Source organism: Lonchura striata, chromosome Z, assembly GCF_050655825.1.
Source record: "Lonchura striata isolate lonStrDom1 chromosome Z, ASM5065582v1, whole genome shotgun sequence".
Taxonomy (NCBI): Eukaryota; Metazoa; Chordata; class Aves; order Passeriformes; family Estrildidae; genus Lonchura; species Lonchura striata.
Window position 1 is genome coordinate 18,631,953 of NC_140740.1, and position 21,330 is coordinate 18,653,282.

Here is a 21,330-nt window from a genome sequence, read left to right on the forward strand (position 1 = left end):
ATTTGAAAAGTTGCACAAGAGGAAAGTGAGCATATCCATGGTTTCAGCTCAGAACAGGTGCAGTTTTCCTTAGTGACTGATGAAAGCTGTAAACCATGACAAGCTGTACATATTATGAATAAGCGTAGTATACTTAATATACTATTATCCTTGATACTCAGGAGATTGATTTTTTTTGTTGGATAGTAAGTAACACTTCTGTGTAAATATGTCTCAAAATAGATCATGGTAAGACAGTATGGAAACTGCAGAGAAAATAAATTGTAGAGATGCAATGTTACTGGAGTCTCTTGACCAAGGAGACAAAGATGTGCTAAAGACTGTTGCTGCCTTGATTTTGTCACAGTACAAAGGAAGAAAGGATGCATTTTTTACATCCTGTTGTGGGAGCCTTCTTTTTTCTTTTTCCATATCATTTGGTTGAGAACCAAAGGGGCTTCTGCAGAACTGTCAAAGGACAGTGCACAAGATCAAAGACATAATTTCTTGCATGAATTGAATTTCATGGGACTTGCTGTTAAACAGATGTGATATAAAAGTGAGCTATGTCTGAGAAAGAGAGATTTAGAATCATCCAATCAGTATCTGGTGTTACACGGACATTTAGATAATACAGAGATACTCAGAAGCCATAGTACTTGTTGGAAAGATGTTGAATTTCAGCAACCATACCAGATGGCTTTTGATCCTCCAGCTTTGCCCAGTGGAATTACTCAGAAGGAAGAGTTGGCGACAGTAAATGTTGGAGACAATAAATAAGAGTTGGCTGGAATAAATGTAAAGTGAATTTGAAGAGTTGTAAAAGCAGAGGTCAAGGAACTCTAAAGAATGTTGAAGACAATTTTCAGTACATTTTAAACAGTAGACATTTCAAAGTGTTGAATGTGTCAGTCCTAAGCTTAGGTAATGTGGGTAGCCTACTGGCAACAAGACCAAGCAAAAATAGTAGTACAAAATATAAAAATAATTGTTTTAAGTAATACAAAGATGGAAACATAGTTAATGCCAAATGAAATTTAAAGAAAACAAGTCTTTTCAATATGTTTTTTTTTGAGCTCCTATGTTGGATAATAATAAAGGTGAAAATTCATATACTTAGAACACTTAATGTATTTCCTTGGTAACCCACAGTATCTTGGTTTATGAAATAATAATAGTTCAAAATCAGTTTAGCACTCCTGAACAGAATGTTTATGTAGACTTCAATTTCATCTAATAAAAAAGTAGGAAATTTTATTTTGATTGAATTGTTTCTTGATTTTTTTTAGTTAATATTCAGAAAATATGTCAGAAGCGTAGCACTGCATTGTATGGGTGATATGCAATGAGGAAAGGAGAGATCATTATACAGTTTTACCTGTGTATGCAGTAATTGTTTGGTAGTTACAGGTAGATATAAATATGTCCCCATAAGTTTGCCTCTGGTTAAATGTAAATCATTAAATACAGGGTAAAGAATGTAGATTATGATAATTTTTGTGTACTTGCATTAGTGACTGCATGTAGGCTGTACCAGGCCATACAGTCCTGATCTGAAAAGGATGTGTATGCCATGGGTTACTATGAAGTGGATGGGAGTTTCTCTACCTTGAGAGCTATAGAAGGGGGTGGTTGAGAGAAGGATTCAGGTCTAACAGTCTGGGTATCAAAGGAGGGGCTGAGGACTGGTGTGGCCACACAGCTGGTAAATGCTAGTGAGATGATGTGCTCAGATTATCTGAACTCCTCAAGAAGGCAATCAAGATGCCATCAATTATTTGAAACTGAAGCTAGAGAACTTTTACGTTAAAAACATCATGCATACCTCAGAGACTTATTTTCTAACATTGAGGTAATGAATCTTTGAAACAAATTGCTATGTCTTTGATGAGTGCCATTTCTCTGGATATTTTTAGATTAACACAGAGATAAATAGGTAAATAAGAAAGTAAATAAATGAGTATGTGTACAGGCAGTGAAGTCCAGATTTTGAACCTTGAACAGGATTTTCCATAACAGTGTCCTGTGTTTAGTAACACTGGGATATTCTTCTGCCTGTAAGATCTACAAATACCAGCAAACATATTTTTTTAGTGTTACAAAGGAAATAAAAGACACACCATGCATTATGTATTTTTTTCTTTTCCTTTTTTAGATTTATTGTCTAGAATAGACTTGGATGAACTAATGAAAAAAGATGAACCACCACTTGAATTTCCTGATACTTTGGAAGGATTTGAGTACATTTTTAATGAAAGTAAGTCACACCTACTTTGTAAAGACTATATGTAGAATAATGTTGAGCAGTTGTCAGAAGCTGAATTATACCTTATAAGTCCCTATTAAAATTTCATACTTTCCTGTTAGGATTAAAATTTTCAACTTTAGTGCTGATAGACTTGTAAATCTTTCATACAATTATCATAGAAATCCTTAATTTCATACAATGTTGTGGAGTTGTACTGGTCCTACTTTATGATTTCCTGTTTTCTGTTGCAAAAGTGTTGATACAAAAATTCTGAAAGTAATTTCTGTAGCATTTAAAAATCAGAATTAAATACCGTTGTCTTTAAGGAGTATTTTATTTCCTAATTCATTTTTATGGCTACAGAAGAAGTTGTTTTTCAGATAATAATTTGTCTCAACAATTCCGTTAATACCAGTAGGAAATCACCTATGTTGATAGAAGAATAAGCAATGTGATAGACTGTCTCTTCTTGTGTGGAACTTAATTTTGCATTGCAGCCAAGTGTGTGATGACTGCAAGCAAGTACTTCCAGCTAGCTCAGTCTCTGTGTTAAATGACTGAGTATTTATAATTTCCAGTGCATGCGTTTTAAAATCCAGGTGAGAAATGAGCCTCTGAGCTAAAGTAATACCAGACTACAGGAAGTGACTCTTTCAAGATTGTTTAAAACCTGTAGAACAAATGGGAATGTTTACAATTTTACTTCTTTGCAGTGCCTGCTGTGTGAACAGAGGAACTTTAGTTTCTAAATCTGCCTGTTTTACATCTTCCACTTTTAAAGAAAAAAAAAAAAAGAGCTTTCCTTTAAATGATAGTCATTTATGCAACACTTAGCTTTTTAATACCCTGATGGCTTTCACAGGTAAGTACTTAGAGACTAAAAGTGTCATGAAAGTGATGCTCTTTCTTTGATGGAAGGAGTTAAGCTCTGTCACTTTTCAGCTCCTTATTTTTAGATCTGCACAGTGTCTACTGTCTTCCTTACTGACTTCAGAGTTAATGGTTCATATGTGGCTGATAAAAAGGGCTGAAATTTGAATTTTGGGGAATGAATTATGTTACTGATTATTCCATTACTAAACCTCACAGCCTGAGTGATTTCCATAGAATGGAGGAAAACCTATCACATGTGCTAAAGGTCAGCAAAGCAAAAAAGTCACCATTTTGCTTTTGTACATTTAATTCAAATGTTCAGTCATGTATTTTTATGTCCTAATCATGCTTCTTTTTATGGTGGAAAAGTACAGAAGTTTTTTTGTCAGATTATTTAAATCTGGATAAGGCAGGGGTTCCAGAAAGTCAAAGGAAAAATATAGCAGATATTTGTTACTTGTGGTGAGAGCCAGTTCATATACTGTTGAATGACATATTTGAAGAGTATGTATCTGAGAAGGAGCAGCTGAAAGTAAAGTTATTACAAAAAATGTGAGAAGGAGGATATTTGAACCCAACACAGGGATAGGAAACTGTGGAGAAATATTTCCATGGTACATGAGCTAAGGCGGGTCTGGAAAAAAGTGAAATCAGCAGATAAGCATAACTTAAACTTATCACAATAACTATTATAGACATCAGATCTTAAATATTTTATCAGGAATCAAAGTTTAAAAGTTCTGTAAATACATGAACCATGCATTTTTTTTCTATTCAAGAGGAAACATTACGGGGAAACCTTTGTTTCATCGTGCAGATGTTTCAGCATTCCAAGTTTACTTGCATGTAGCACTGTTTTTAATGTTTCACTGATATACTGCTGTTTTCTAATGCTTTGAGATTATAACTTTTGTCTGATAAGTTGAAACATTGGTAAAATATTTGTTCTTGTAGTTGGCTTCCTACTCATTTTCATTTTGTTATTATCACTGTTTTAACACAGTCCATGTCTTCGCAAGTGGTTGGATTTGCTGTTAACTTTGGCTATACATAAGGCCAACTATAGGAAGTTACAATGAGAGCAAAAGTAGCATGTGGCTTTGCTCTGAACAAACATTCTGCTTTATTCTACTATTGTAATCTCAGTGTAACCTAAATCTAGGAGGTCTTACTTGATTTCATCTTGGAGATATGGTATTTTCCCTAACTGTGGACATGGTTCTTTTCAGATTAGCTTAGAAAATTTTTAGGTTTGAAGATAAATCTTTCCCTTACTTCTAGCTTCCAACCTCTTTTGTATTTGCATTTCTTTACAATGCAGTTCGTTTTGCAGAGGATTTGTAACTACAATTCAATCACCTGCAGATCAAATATTAACCATTAATGTTTACATTTCACTGTTAATTCATAGCAGTTGAGACATAAATATGTCTTGTGAACCACTTTGGCATTTGATATCTGTGTGCAATTTCACTGTCATCATTTCTGTGTAGCTTAATCTAGCAGTATATACCACAAAATGGGAATGCAATTTTTTATGCTACAGTTGTTTTCTGTTAAAATGCCTATAACCATAAATGAGGAGGAATTCATAATAGCTTGATTTTTAGATGTAGACTTCTTTTTAAATTTTCAGCAATTGAGTGTGTCTTAATGCAGAAGTATATTAACTGTAATGATTTTGTTTATTTTGCAGAAGGGCAATTAAGACACATTAAAACTGGGGAGCCATTTGTTTTTAATTATCGTGAAGATTTGCATAGATGGAATCAAAAGCGCTATGAAGCTCTTGGAGAGGTACATGATTTGTGTGTGTGCGTGCACATATGTATCTGTGTGTATATATACAGGTATGTATGTGTATATATATGTGCGTGTGTGTTCATGTGCAATGGGTTCTGTTCTGTTTCTCTGCAGAAGTGATATTTTTACATACATTAAAGTTTTAGTGAGGTTCCAGTTATTTATTAGAAGTTGTTTAATTTGCTACATATTAATGCTCTAACAGTAATTTCTGTTGTTCGCTATATAGCTTAGGGTGTGATTTAGATTAGTGTTTGACTTTAGGATATCTTCATAATAACATATCATCTACCTATGTAAGTTAGAATATTAAACAGTGCAGTATTTTTTTTAACCTTAGTCACCTCATGGATTATAAAGCTGTGCCTATTTTCTTTTTGGCTGAAGATAAATGCATTGGTTGATTTTTCTAACATTACCAGGAGATACTAGAAACCACTAAATGAAACAGAAATCTAAAGATTAATTTATTAATTATCTGTTGGTGTATTACATATTTGGATACGGCCGGTACTTCTAGGCAGTTTAGCCTCCCACAGCTACCTGCGCACTCCTCACTGTGGGATAGGGGAGAGAATCAGAAGGGTAAAAGTGAAAAATTCACAGGCTGAGTTACAGTTTAACAGGTAAAGTAAAAGCTTTGCACACAATAAGAAATCAATTCACTTCTTTACATCAGCAGGCAGATGTATAGCCATCTGCAGGAAGGCAGGACTTGTTTGTGCATAATTGTGCCTTAGGAAGACAAGTGCTTTATCCATACAATCCTGGAATGGGTTTGGGTTGGAAGGGACCTTAAATGTCATCTATTTCCAACCCCCTGCCATAGGCAGGGATACCTTCTACTACATGAGGTTACTTGTAGCCCTGACCTTGAAGGCTGACAGGAATGGGACATCCCCAGTTTCTATGGGGAAAAGTCTTCCAGTGCCTCACCACCCTTGCAGTCAAGAATTTCTTCCTAACAGCTAATCTAAATCTCCATGCTTTTGCTAGGTTTGAAGCCATTGCCCTATATCCTATCACTCCATGTTCTTGTCAATAGTCTCTCTCTCTTGTAACTGCTTTACTGGAAGCTGCTGTGATGTCTCCCTGGAGATGTCTGTTCTCCGGGTTGAGCAACCCAAACACACTCAGCCTGTGTTCATAGGAGAGGTGCTTCATCCCTCTGGAGCTGCTCTGTGCTTGCTTGCTCAGCCACTGTTTCATTTGTGTGTCAGCCTGGGCTCTCTGCTGGAGCTGCCCAGCTGTTTGCCCTGCAAGAGATTTGTTACCAGGGGTTGGTGAAGCTTGCTTTTTACCTTCTCCTCCTCATTCCTGCCAAGAACTGTGGCAGGGAGTAGAAAGTGAGTGGGGCTACTGCAGAGGCTTCTCACATCTTTTCACTTTGTATACTTTTCCAAAAAAAAAAAAGGATAGTGCTGTGTGTAGACTCTGAATATTGTTGTGTCTAAGTCACTTGATACTCATTTCTTCTGAGAGGAAATACTGTTGCAGGGCCTGTGTGTATGGATGTTTGTGTATGCCTACATTGTTCAAATATTTGCATTTTCCAAATAAGTGAGTTGGACAAGACATGATTAAAGATCAGTATGGACTTCCTGTGCCACCACTCTTTCCTATACATATTTGGAAATACATGGCAAATTTCACATTCTGTGCATCTGAAAAGTATGTAAAATAGCTTCAGCCTACAGTAGTATGAACAACTCTGTGGTTTTTTGGTGTACTTGTTCTGAGACGGGGATCTTAGATCTGTGATCTGTGTTGTGCATTTTGCCTTAGTTATAGTCATTCTCCATGTTCCAGTTTGAATGATCTTTGAAAATGCACTTTGTTTATATTGGTTGGGAAAGGGCAAGGAAGTTTTAAGGTCAGGTATCTGACAGAGAATTGTTCTAAGTTGTCTTTTTGTGTTTTTAGAAAAAAAAAACCTCATCTGTGTTTCAGTCTTTTTCTACTAGGTGCTTGGTATCACATAGTTGTTCCAACAAGCCGCAGATTTATAAATGTTCCAGTGTCTGATTTTGATGTAATTATTTGGGAACACGGGAGGTGCTGATCCTTAGCATTTATTCACATAACTAAAATCTCATTTTGTGCCATAAATTAATGGGCCACTGATGCAAACTTTGAATAGTACTGGAGTGGTGTATCATCCTCTGATAAGCTGTTTCATAGTCTAAGGTGAAGATGTGTTAAGCAAACTGTGGTAGCTTAAGAAGCAGTCACTCAAATGATTTGTAAAGTGATGTAGTAAAATCTGGCCTTAGGTCTTTGCTTTGAAACATCATCCTTTGGTTCTAGGAGTTCTTTATTGTGCATTTAGGGTTCAGTTATGTAGCTCATCATCCAGTGAGATGATGAAGTAGCTATATTTGTATGACTGAACAAAATTGTTTTATGCATTCAGTATTTCCTTTGTTAACTCAGTCATTGTATGCTGGTTTTCTAATTTTTAAAGTATGTGTACATCCTGCACAAGACAACATTTTTTACTATGCATATACATATATATAAAAATATATATCGTAGAGTGTTTTTAATGTGTTTTATTGATTTTTAAGAAGTGAATGTACTCCCTGATCTTATAGTACCAGCATCATTTTCTCTTTCCTGGAGCATTAATAAATTTCAATTTGGTTATCCATGTTGTTTTTTTTTGTTGTTGTTTGTTGGTTTTTTTTGGTTTTTTTTTTTTGTTTGGTTTTTTTTTCTGATAAAAGGCATGAATACACTGTCTGTAATGTTCTGCCGTTTTTCTGATTATGTGGAAATTGATTCTTCAAAAATCAAAATGGTTTGCCTACATCTTCTCTCCTTACATCTTTTTATTCTTCATTGACTGATCAGTTATCTCAGGCACACATTTTTTTTCTTTTGGTACATGGTTTTGATATGTAGCCTTTTTGGTATGTGTTGTTAATAGACATTTTAATGAACTATTAATAATTTTGTGATTCTGGTTCAGTCATTGCTATTGTGGCATTGAATTTTGTAGAGAACCTCTCCATTTTCTTTTTTAAAAAATTTAAATGGCAGCAGAAGTGCATAGAACATACTGTTGCAGCTGTTTCAAACTGATGATTAATCTATGTGGCAAGTTTGCAGTATGATTGAGAAAAATTTTGTGACAACAGTTTAGCTGTTGCAGGCTTTTTGTTGACTTTCTCCTTCCATATTCATATGGTATCTGGAGTATCTCTAGCATCAGAAGGTAGATATTGTCTGTTGCTTTGCATGTATCTTACAGCCTAAAGGCAGTTAATAATTTGTTGATTACTTGGGGGCCACTGAATACTAACTTTAGTATTTTTGGAGTGCCTTCACTGATGAAGAGACTTTTACCTGTACTGACAGGTTACTTCTCTACCAATGTCTTGCAAAATTAGAAGAGGATTTGTAAATATGTAGATTATAATGTGGACCATGACATAAATGTCTCTGCTGTGATCTTATTCAAGTTAATTCCATGTCTTGTAATTGCAGCCTGTCTCACCTGCAAAAGTCTGTAGGCAGGTAGCAAAAGCATTGAGATGTTTTTTTGCTGTCACCATAGTATAATATTTCGTATTTATGTAGAACAGATATGTAAAACAAAGATATAGAACACTTAAATCAAATTCCTGGTGTCATGTATGATAAGATATAGTTAATTTTATATCATCAGAGAAGTCTTATTCCACTAAATAAACTGCTTTAAAATATGTTCACGAGTGTTAGATCCAGCTCATCACAAACTAGATTGCCATCAAGGTTAATATTTGAGTAGTGTATGTGGGATAAGTATGTAAAATTATGACCTTGACAACCCATAATTCAGATGGCTAAGTAGTAAAATCGGATTTTTTTCCCAGAGATCCTTTAAGTTAAAAGAACAGCTTGGTCTCAACAGGATTTAAAAAATAAGCGTTCACCTGCTACTAATTTCCTCCTTGGTTGCAAAGATCATTATTTGTTTTGATGACTGAGAGGCTATTTACATAGCACAAATGAAAGCATAGAGCAGCAGAAGAGGACATGTAAGTTAATGAAGAAGGAAGCATTAAGTAGTCTGCATTTGAAAGGGTAGCTTCTTGCATGAATAACCCAAAATCTGATGATAGGCTGCACGTGCACCTGATAGTACTTAAGGTCCAATCTTGCAGCCAAAGCTCATGTGAATAAACTCAATAGGTCTGATCTTGTGAATAAGGGCTGTAGGATCAAATTTCAAATAACATGTGCAGATTATTAGTAGAAATCCTTACACTCTTAGTTTCAGTTTCTTTGCAGTTTATTATTGAACATTCCAGATTTTCTCTGGCTAGCAATGCTTTAATATAATATAAAGTACATGCTGCACACTATGGATCAAGCAAAATTGTTTGTGTACCTTGGCTTCTTAGAATGTATTTGATGGTGGTTATTTAGTGTTTGAGAAAATTCTTACTGAGTCAACAATATAAATTTATAGTGATTTAATGTATTGTTGGATTCATGAACATTTACCTTTATGGAATGCCTGCTTGGCTTGGGCTATTTAAGAGGTTTTTCTGTTCATAGATGAGATGCCAAATACTTAACAGGTGTCTGTGGAGCGTGTGTGAATTGAATTTTTTCAGTGTCTTGTACTTGGACTTTAGCCAAGTAAGGGTGAACGTCCATTGAGTCAGCAAAAAGGCTCACTAAACTCCTGTTACAGAGGGAGAGTGAAAGCATCTAATTCAAATACCTCCTGTTCTTATTTTTGAAAATGGTTAATTTCTGGTTTGTGTGATCTCCTTTGATAGTGTTATTTCTCTGCAAGTTATGCCCCATTTTGGTGGTTTAGGAGTGTTACTCTCTAGTTCAGTGCTTCCACTGGGGCATTTCAGCTGTGTGCTCCTTCCTTCCTTCCTTCCTTCCTTCCTTCCTTCCTTCCTTCCTTCCTTCCTTCCTTCCTTCCTTCCTTCCTTCCTTCCTTCCTTCCTCCCTTCCTCCCTTCCTCCCTTCCTCCCTTCCTCCCTTCCTGCCTTCCTGCCTTCCTGCCTTCCTGCCTTCCTGCCTTCCTGCCTTCCTCCCTCCCTGCCTCCCTGCCTCCCTGCCTCCCTGCCTCCCTCCCTTCCCCTGTGATAGGATGGAGAGAATTGGGGGCAAAAAATGTAAACATCATGGGTTGACATAAGAACAATTTCCTGTAGACAGCAATAAGAAAACTAGCAGAAGCAGCAGAAATATTAATAGCAAGAATGCACAAAAGCAAGAGAGTGATATCCATGCAAAAGGCTCACCATGGAGGTCTGATCCGTGCATCCAGGCTCCCTTGCTCCAGAAATGAATCCTTCCATGTTCGTGGAAAATAACACGGAGAATAACCTCCAGGTCCTAGCAATGCCCCTGCTCTGGCATTCCCCTGCTGTGGAAATGCACCCTGTCTTGGCCAGAATCAGGACCCCCATCTACTAATGAACATTGCAGAAGCCTTTTTACTTTAGCAAAATTTTACAGAGGAGTCAATGTCACAAAAAAATATTTAGGATTGCACCTCTCCTTGAGGTATGCATCACATTTCCCCATCCATTTCTATTACCAATGAAATGCACTGAGGTCCTTCAATAGGATGGGTTTGCCTTTGTTGGAAGCCGACTAATCCAAACTGTCTCCCCTAACAGATTCCTCATATGCACAATGGTAACTTCGTCCCTTCCATGTTACGTGGGGATTTTGATTGTGCAGGGCCAACTAGACTAGAGCCTGTAGTGTTAACTGACCAGGTAGTTTTCAAATAAATGCAGATGCCAGTGTTTGAAGTTCCCACCACCCATTGCTTTCAATGGACTTTTTAACAGTCCATTGTATCATTCAATTTTCCCAGATTCTGGTGCATGACAGAGTATGATACCCACTCAATACCATGCTCTCTGGCCATGAGGTCTATGAGGGTATTTTTTAAATCAGTCCCATTGTACTGATGCCTTTTCCTGGTCTTAAAAAATTGAGAGCCAGACACAGTTAAGGGATAAGGCGTTTTTACTTTGGTACTTTAATAAGAATGCTATGGTGCACCATTTCATCAAGGCAGGATGTGCTGCAAAGCACACACATGATAGATCATGTATAGAATTTATAGACCTTACAAATGAACATATCTAACAAAGATGCCCCATGGGAAGCCTGGAAGAATGGCATGATATTCCTCCATTCTAGGAATTCCCCCCTGGATGGGCCAAATGTATAGTTTACACGATATGTTCTAGAGAAGACCTTGGTTTCCCAAGATAGCATACAATTTTCCAGCCTCCTGCTGTGAGGCCTCTAGGATGTTTGGCGTCCTGGCCTAACAAAATACTAGGGCTATGCTGAGTTATCAGACATAAGGAATTATAAGTATGCATGCTGAGAATACATTAAAGTTATATAAAAGGTATATAAAAGAAAAGGCAAAAAATCATCTTGACATCAGTACAGCTCCATTTTTTCTGGAGTGCCATGTTGTCACAGGACTTGTTTTTTGAGGCCCAAGCTGGTGTTCCAGGCAGTGGTGTGAGGCACAGGGTGCATCTCCAACCATCCAGTGGCTCTTTACACCACTGGTGGCACATAGGCCTGCCTTGGTGGGTTAGTGTGAGAGTGATGTAATTAACCTGCCAAACCTTCTGCTATTTGTATTTCAGCCATCATCCACCACAACCACAGGGGCTGTACCTGCTAGGCCTACTTGATCACAGTGCATGTTTCACAATTATGGATCACCTGGGAAATAGTGTCCATCATTAAATCCACCCCATAGTTAAGCCACAAGCCCATCTGTGTGTTACATCTCTTTCCTGATGGCCTGAGGCATCGTGCGCTGTCATGGTTTGACACTGGCACAATGCCAGTGCCCCCATGAAAATGTGATCCCTCCCTTGAATGCTGTGAAGTGGAATCTAGAATAGAGCAAAGCAGGCCCAAGCTTAATAACAGAAAAAAAACTTTATTAAACTACTACTACAAAAGAAAAGAGAAAACTAAAGAAGGGAAAAAAAACCCACACAAAGATCAAATGAAAACCTTGCAAAACATTCCTCCACCCACCACCCAACTCCAGCAAAGCACAGTGAGACACAATCTGGACCCCAATCAAGTTTCCACCCTCCAAACAACCGATACTCAGTCCATCAAGGGAACAGAGTCTCTCCTGTGCCACAGACCCCCCAAGAAAACACAGCTACACATCCTGTGCTTCCATGTCACACATGGCACCGCCCAGAGAAAAAGTTTGCCATGGTGACCCTTCTCCTTTCCATGCACAGTGCTCTCACCACCAAATGCATGGATGGACAGACTGCTTTTAGGATTTTTCCTTTCAAGGATGCCCTGCCAAGAGGGGAGAAAACAACAGTTCAGTTTTTCATTGTTTGGGACCACAGTCCCCCCCCATTTTCCCCTGGGGCCGAGGGCTCAAGAACAGAGATCTTCTTCTCTTCTCTTTCCTTTCCAGAGCAGGGGGTGCCACCACAAGCCCCCTAACCTTTTCCTCTGTTCACTCCACTTTTGTCTTTTTCACTGCCGAAGCAGGTCTCTTGACTCACTGGCATCCTCCCAAAACATAGTCTCTCTTGGAGGAGAAGATTGGTTCAGGTTGTGGCTAACACAGAAAAGTCCAGCCAAAAGCCACTCCTTGTCCCCCTCCCATCCAGAATTCCTCCTTCCAACATCCCAGGGTCCAAGGTGTCCCTCTTCCTCTCTTTCAAACCGAGGAGGGGAAAGGAAAATTCACAAAGCTTTCATTTCTCAAGGAAGGGTTAAAATTCCGAACTCCTAGGATGGCTCGATGCCCGGACATCCAGCAACTCCCACGCAACTGGGCATCTTGCAGCTCCCCCCCACCCCGCTCCTCCTTCCTCGCGGCTTTCTTCCTCCCTCTTGGGAGAGAAACTCTGGGGGGGGGAATGGAGATATCCCAGATTTCTTCCACCCTTCCATCTGCAGGGGCCAGCCCGGTTCCAGTCCTTCCACCACCCTTGGGGCCTACCTTTCAGGCCATGGGGGCTTCCCCTCCCCCACCCAGCTCGTGGCTGGGCAGGGGAGGTTTGCACTGCACGATGACTGGAACTAAAGAGAGCGAGTTCCCCTGGGAATTCTGCTTTCAACCCCTCTGTGTTCTCAGAGGCGTGTTCATCTTCAATTGGTCAATATCTAAATTGACCTCTTCCTTCCGGAAAAAAATTCTCTTTCCGTGTCAAACCACGACATGCGCCCACCAACCAGAAATAATTCACCCTTATGCTGTCAGTCCAGATCCACCTGAGACTGTTTAATTCTGGCAGCCCAACCCACCTATCCATGATTGAAATGCTTTCCAGTAGCCTGGTTCCTGCATGCATGAAATATAGCCAGCTTCTCTACCTGGGTAGTGATGTTTTGCCACCCAGATGAGTTTACCTCTGTCCTGCCAGTTGGTCTTTTTCCATTGGACAAGCCACCCCTGCAGTGCATATATGGTCATCATTCACAGGTCAGTGTAGAGGTAGAGCACCGGCCATTTCTCTCGTTCAGTGATATCTAAAGTCAGCTGGATTGTTGTCACATGGCATCCCCAAAGGGGTAATAATTAATATTGACTCTATGAATTTTAGATGGTTGATCAATCACTTTATTATACTATACTTATGAAGAAGCCCATCACTCTTACAGACAGTCACGATACAGGTGGACCCATTTGGTCCTTGAATCCAAACACCATCACCACTGGCCAATTGGTAAACAAATCTCCATAACACATTCCACATGTTCAAAACACTAAATGCAGCAAGTGAAAATAAGAATTGTTTCTTATTCTTTTCTCTGATCTTCTCATGGTCTTTCCCAGGACAATGCCTGGGAAAGTTGTGTGTTGCTGTTTGTGGCCAGAGAGCTGCTAGTACACTGGATGGCTTTCTGCTCTGCGACCTAATTTGATGCACATTGTCCCTCCACTGATTCTGTGACTCGCCATGTAGAACCTGTATGGCAGCTTTTTGTTTTCAATGTAACCCAGCCATACAGCAGGAACTATCAGTGAAGAGATCATATTTCTTTTCATTTTCTGGTAGCTTATTATATCAGCATGTATAACTTCCTCCTCTTCTTCTGATGATAATCTACATTTTTTGCCTTCAGGCTGAGTCATGATGAATTCCAAGATCCCTGGGCAACTGACATTTGCTGTTTAAGCTTTCTGTGTGATCAGAGTTATCCAATTACTCCACAAAGTATCAGTGGCATGATGTGTGGAAGGGACTTCTCCTTTTAGCATCTCGCCCAGCACTGGCAGTCAGAGTGCCAGGGAGGAGCTGTGCTTTGATGCCCTTCACTTTGGAAGCAGCTCAAGCCCCTTCATAAGCTGCCAGGATCTTTTTCAGTTGTGATGTAGTGGGCCTCAGATCCTTTGTATCCCCAACTCTAGAATCCCAGGGTTCATCCTCTAGTCTTCTCAGGTACTTTTCCAGAAATTCCAGGAAGGACCATTCTCCCTTACTGTAGTGTAGACCACATTTTTCACATCCTCTCCTTTTCTGACTGGCTTCAGGGCTGCTGCATGAAAAGTCTCCTGTTCGATTTGTTCAAAATCTTGTCATTCAGGACACCACTTAAAATCATTCTTCCTCCAGGTCACATGCTAGAAAGGACTCACCAACTGACTTTAATATGTAATACACATTCTCCAAAAACCCACAGCATCTCAGAAAGCCTGTGTTTTCTTCTTGATGGTTGGCAGGGACATAGCTGTTATTTGGTAGACCATGTCCATTGAAATCCAATGGTGTCCATCTTGCCATTTTGCTCCCAAAAGAGGAATTTCCTGGACAGGTCCCTTGACCTTACTTTTCCTCACAGCAAAAGCAACTTTCATAAGGATTTGGACTATGTTCTCCCCTTTCTCAGAAATTTTCTCTGATACATTCCCCAGCAATTTGATGATATCATCAGTGTAAGTGTTCTGGAGCCTCACCCTTTTCTAGTGCAATCTGGGTCAGTCCAAGAAAAATAGTGGACCTGGGTTTCCACCCCTTGAACATCCAGTTTCAGGTGTACTTAGTGCCTTTCCAGATGACAGCAGACTGTGACCTGCACTCATGGCTAAACACATGGAGAAGAGCACATTTGCAGAGTCAGTGATGGCCCCACTCTGCTGCCTTGGACTCCAGTTCATACTGAAGTTCCAGCACACCTGGCACAGCGGTGCTCAGTGGTGGTGTGACTTCTTCAGGCCATGCTAGTCCACTGTCAGTCTCCACCGGACTTACACACCGGCCGTAGGGGACTGCTAAAGGGTGAGTGAGTCTTGCTGTCCACTCCCTGGTTCTCCAGACCCCGCCTCATGGCTGGGGGTCACAGAGTCCCAGCTGGTGTGGTGTTATCGATGGGCACTGCTTTGGTAGTGATTGGTACCTGTTGTTCTTCAACCCTCAGCAGTCCCATAGCAGAAGGGTCCCCTGAGAGACGAGGCAAGGTGTTCAGCTAACTTTCTCTGCCTCTACATCAGCTATCCCAAAAGCCCAACAAGGACTTTTGGGTCCTTGAAATACCCTCTATTGAAATACTCTGCCCCTGAAGGTGAGGGTAATGCAGGTTCTTGCTAATAGACCCTTTGGAACAGATTTGAGTTAAATGACAGAATCATTAGTGTTTGTAACTATATATATAAGTAAGTTTTATTTTAGAACAGTTTTGTTGCAATGAAAGCAGATATGTAGCTGATTTAGTTATTATTGTCTTGGTTTAAGGTAATTTAAGAGGGACACTCTAAAATGACGTACTGCCTCTTAATTTAACCTATAAGAAGAGATTAATATAAGTAGATGTAAGTGAAAAAATGTAACAGTTTACTAACAAAATTGAATAATGACAGGCAAAAAAAGTATCAGGTTTTTTTAAATTTTGTTTTGTGTTTTTATTTTTTTTTTAATATAGACTAACAGCAGTACTATTATGATTTACATGTAAAATGATCACTATGGAGCCAGACCTGACCCTGTGGCAGCCATGGTACCCTACCCAGAAGGAGAGTCTCCCTGCAGGAGAGTCCCCTCCCGCTGGCATAGCAATGATGTGAGGTGGTATAGAATAAAATCTGGGTCCCAACAATGCCCCCTCTGGGCTTCTGCAAAAATTAACCCTGTCCTGGCCAGACTAGGACACCCATCTACTGATGAATATTGCAGGAGCTTTTTTGCTTTAGCAAAATTTTCCAGTGGAGTCAATGTCACAAAAAACATTTAGAGTTGCAGTGTTCGGACAAAAATATAAAGGTAGGCAGAAGAGAGAGATTAGCCAGGATCTTTAAAATATGTGAAGGTGTGATCTCATTTCTTATTATACAGAGAAGAATCTATGTGGAACAGAGAATCTTGAGTGTACCAGTTGAAGGAAGAGCCTAAATGAGCCTTTATGGACAGCAAGGCCACTTATACATGTAGTACTTGAGGAATACATGTATTAAAGGTTCTTTTTCATACCGGTTTGATTATTTTCAATTTTTGCTAGATAAGTGTGAAGTAGAAAAATGGCGAGGAAGACTTTAAATAAATTAGGTAAAACAACTAAAACTGGGGCACAGTACTGAATTTCTTTCTAATACTAAGAGCACTAAGTCTCTAGAAAGTTCCAGTCCTTTTATTTTTCCCATTTTAGAATCAATGTTTTTGATAATACAGAAAGTTACTGGAGATAGCTGAAAAAAAAATTAAATTAAATATGTGTACGGTCTTTGTAATTTTAAGAAGATGTGAGCTTTTAACAGTTTGTTAATTTTCAGCATTTCTTTTTTCTGAGTGAAGTAAATGGACAGCTAGGATTCAGGACTACTCAACAGTACCTATGAAAATTTAAATATGAATCTTCATTTCATGCAGTATATTCATTTGCATATGCTAAATCAGCTTTCAAAATCTGGTGTTTGTGAAGACTTTTTAGTGGCATGATTATGTCAGATGTGCTTCAGTGAACTCTTCTAGTTTGCAGGCAGCAATTGTCAGTACGTTGGTTCATCAGAGTAAGATGACAGTTCTCGAAAGGTTCAGAGATAGTTTTATAATTATTGTTAGCATGATTCTTGAAAGAAATTATGAGCATCTCATAAACCCAGATGGGAGTTTGTTACGTTGTTGATAAATGTGTTTTACATTTTTAAATTGATAAACAGTGAAAAGCAGAAAAGATACAATAAGGCAGATGGTTGTTTATAAAGCACTTTTAAGTTGCTGCAATTCAAAGAATGGTACTAATTGTTAAAAAGAAGACAAAAATTGGAATGGGGGAGTGTTTCAATGAATTCATTATGAGCTTTTTAAAAATAAAACCTTCAGCAGCTTTAGTTCAATGAGAACCATTCTTGCCATTCTGAGTTTACATGCAAAAGTTAAGATTCTTATTAAACTTTTGTACCAACCATTCTCATGTAGCTGAAATTAAAGCTACAGCTAATTTACCTGTATGTATCTGTTTCTTTCTTTTCCTTTTTGGTGGTTTGGAAAAACCCAAAATTTATTGCATAGCAGAATGAAGTTGAATTATCATCAGACTTATTGTTTCCATTTAAAAAGAATGGGCACAGTAACAAATTCCAAAATCAAGCAGATATTTTATAGCAAGGAAGTAATGGTAGCTAGTTGACTTGTTTTCTGTTCAAGGAGTGGTGAAAAAAATGGTTTTTTGACAACTATGTGGCCAATATAAATATATATTTAAATAGTACTTAAGTAGAACACCAGTCAGTATGTGTTATAAAACAAGTTGGTGCACCTTTCTCTTGTGAATATTTAGGTCGAGTTTCCATTAGTTATGTTAAAAGTTTCTGTGAAAGATGAAGTATTTTCCTACTTTTTCAGTATGAGTTTTTTGAAAAATAGATATGTAGATTTACTGCCTTCATCAAGCATCTCTTCTAGCATATGTTTATTTTCAGTTGCAGAGCTACAGAAGGGCTTGATCTCTTTTACAGGATTTTCAGCTTTTGCATGATAGTCTTTTATGCTTTCTGTATTTTCAACAAGATACCTATACATTTCATTTCTCGGGGAATATTTTTATTAGCACTTAGCAGAACACTTTACTTTTTGTAAGTAAAGCTGTATCAGTTGTGTCAATCCTTAATATAAGTAATTTGTTAAGATGCAAAGTTATATCAGGCTGATCAGCTAAAATATGCAGAGTGCCTTTAAGCAGAAACATCCTAACCATTATAATAGCTACAGGGCTATCTGCCTACTCTAGTGGTGGAGCTTCCAGATATAAAGGAGATCCTAGATGAAACTTGCTGTGGTGAAGTGCAAGAGGTAATCATGGTAAATGGAGCTAGTATAACTGACTTCTAGGGGAGAAAATGTGCTTATTTTCAAGTTTTATAAGGTGGTCATATGTAATGATTAACTTAAGTTTTCTGAAGTTTGTGTGGAAACTTTAAAAGAAGCACCACAAGTCCTCTGTAGCTGTTATCTAATCCTCTGGGAAGAGTACTGAATGTCAAGACTGTTACAGTCAGAATGTGACATAGACCAAGAGAAGAAATAACATTTGTTTTAATCTCTTGCTCCATATTTAAATCCAAAATAATTAATTGCTCTAGGCAGTGTTGGCCTACTTTTATGGCACTTCAGGATAATATTTAAACTCTGTGAAAAGTTTGAAAGCTCTTCGTGTGCAACTGTCTTCATTCCATTTTTAGTACCAAACAGCTGTGCTTTCTACATGCGGCCAGGTTTTGACCTTACTTTAATTGTGGGAAAAGTAATTTCAACCTCTCCTTCTCTGAGTGAAGTAGAAGACCATTTAAGAAGGCCTTATAACTGCATGTCTCAACACCAAGCTCTAAAACTCTATTGGGAGTTTGTTGTTCTTATGTAGCTTTCAGTAATGTCCTCCAGGACTACTTAGCAATCAATTTCTTTACTAGAAAAATGTATAAAAGTCTGTGCACTTCAGGTTCAGAAATACAGATCTTTAAGAAATCAGAATAAGCTCATCCTTCAGTTGAGAGTTTGTTTCATTTAAAGTGTATCTGCTTTAAATATCAAAGCCATGCCATTTTTAGGTGCTCCTGTTGGTATGCATCCTGCCACCTATTCCCAGGTTCCTCTGCTAGTCAGTTCAATGGGACAAACCTGGCTGTGTTTACACACTAGGGAACAAGAGGCTGAGAAGCAGTGCTGTGGAAAGGGACTTGGGGTTTTTTATTAGTGCAGTGCTGCATATCAGTAAACAATGTGCTATGCAGCTGGGGATATCAGGCCCATCAGTGCCAGGTAGCCAGGGGAGGGGATTGTCCTGCTCTGCTCTGCACTGGGGTGGTCTCACCTTGAGTATTGTGTGCAGTTTTGGGCACCATAATATCAAAAAGACATTAGGCTGTTAGCAGTCCGAAGGAGGGCCATGAGGCTGGTGAAGGAGCTGGTGGGGAAGCCATATGAGAAGTGGCTGAGATAACTTGGTTTGTTTGAACTGCAGGAGACTGAGGGAAGACCTTGTCATGTCCTCAATATCCTCACATGGGAAAGGAGAGGGGCAAGAACTGACCTCTTCATTCTTGTGTACCAGTGATGGGACACAAAGTAACAACATGAAGCTGAGTTCGGGTAGGTTCATGTTAAAGATATGGAAAATTTCTTCACCTAGAGGTAATGGGACACTGAATAGGTTCCACAGGAAAGTGGTGACAGCACCTAGGCTGTCTGAGTTCAATAAACATTTACACAACACTCAGGGACATGGTGTGAATCTTTGGGCTATCCAGTGCAGGAACAGGAGCTGGACTCAATGATCCTCATGAATCCCTTCTAACTCAGCTTATTCTGTGATTCTATTAAAGTTTCAGTTTCAAAGTGCATATTGCCTTCCACCAACTGATTTTTCAAGACATGTGTCATGATGCATTTGAAAAGGTATTACCTGATAGTACATATCCTACTACTCAATTCTATTCGTGTTTTGCAAAAGTGTACCTAAGACGGTCGTATGCTGTGAAATCAGTTTATACGAGTAGAAAAGGAAACAGCTGGTTTGATAACATGAGCTTATACTCACAGTTGTCAGCCAGGAGCTCTTGTTTGTTCTGAATTTTGATCTACTATTAAGTTTACAGTGTCATATTGCTTCTTTCTGAAGTGTTTTGGGCATGTCAGGGACCACTGGGTGCTACTTTGCTAGGACTGCATAAGGATTAAACATGAAGTAAAAAGGTCTGATAAATTCTTGCAGATATCAGTATAGTTCAGTGCTCTTGTTTGCAGTGGTCTAGTATGCAAGAAATACTCCCAGGTGTATATGGTTGTAGGTAAATAAAATTCAAATAATTTTCACGGCAGGTAAATTGAATTTAGCTTCTGGGATTAAATGAACAGGGCTTATGCCTTTATTAATGTTCAGCTCTTTATTAAAAATATCAGCATGGCAGGGGGCCTGACACAGAGCTCTGGTCACCATGGAACTGGAGATTAATGACAGTAAGATCAAGTGCTATGGGTGAGAATCAGGGAAAGGCCAACAAGGCTGACATCCTAGTCAGGGCTGGGACTCTCCTACAGACCACCCAACCAGGATGAAGAGAGGGATGTATTATTATATAAGCAGCTGGAGGATGATTCAAGATTGCCAGCCCTTGTTCTTGTAGGAGATTTAACTTGCCAGGCATCTGCTGGGAGCTCCACACAGTGGAAAAGAGGCAGTCTAGGGGCTCTTGGAGTGTATAGAGGAAAGCTTCTTGTCACAGCTGGTGAGCAAGCCTGCCAGGGGTGGGGCTCTTCTGGACCTGCTGTGTGCAAACAGAGAGGAGCTGGTAGGAGATGTGGTGGTCAGAGTTCCCATCTTGAGCACAGCAACCAGAAAATGATAAAGTTTTCGATTCTTGGTGAAGTAAGGAACAATAAAAATTTCTATCCTGTATTTCCAGAAGGTGGATTTTGTCCTATTTATGGGATTGATTCAGAAAGTTCCCTAGGAAGCAGCCCTTAAAAACAAAGTGGTGAGGAAGATGGACATGTTTCAGGAAATAAATCTTGAAGGTGCAGGACGAGGCCATCCCTGTGTGCTGTAAGAAAAGCCAGAAAAGAGGACTGGCCTGGCTGGCTGAGCAGGGAGTTTTCACAGGAACTCAGGGGGGAAAAGAAAAGAGAGTTGAAAAAAAAAGTGGGCAACTCAGGAAGTATTCAAGGATGTTGTTAGGTCATGCAGAGAGAAAATTAAGAGAGGCAGAAGCTCCATTAGAAGTTAATCTGGCAGCTTCTGTAAGGAATAATAACAAGTGTTTTATAAATATTTTAATAAAAAAGGACAAAGGAAGAAACATCCATTATTTATTGAATGCTAGGGGGTGAAAACAGTCACCAAAGATGAGGAAAAGGCTGGTGTTTTTCACAGCTTAGTTTCAGTGTTCTACAGTAAAACTGGTTATCCTCTGGACAGCCAGTCTCCTGAGCTGGTAGACAGGGACAGGGAGCAGAATAGAT

General features: G+C 39.0%; 1 protein-coding gene across 20 annotated transcripts in view; it reads left to right on the plus strand.

Moving 5' to 3' along the window:
• The window catches only part of ARB2A (ARB2 cotranscriptional regulator A), a 262,861-nt gene that overhangs the window by 22,320 nt on the left and 219,211 nt on the right, over positions 1 to 21,330 (plus strand). For 18 of the 20 annotated variants that reach the window (XR_014951703.1, XM_085568073.1, XM_031507503.3 and 15 more), the window contains 2 exons: positions 2,135 to 2,236; positions 4,797 to 4,897. Coding sequence is in view for 19 of the 20 variants with exons in the window: in XM_085568073.1 (XP_085424199.1) it covers positions 2,135 to 2,236; positions 4,797 to 4,897 (203 nt within the window). In the remaining variant the exon portion in view is untranslated. Of the gene's footprint in view, positions 1 to 2,134; positions 2,237 to 2,940; positions 3,090 to 4,796; positions 4,898 to 21,330 lie in introns of all 20 variants that reach the window. The other 2 variants (XM_085568077.1, XM_085568080.1) reach the window with 2 other exon arrangements.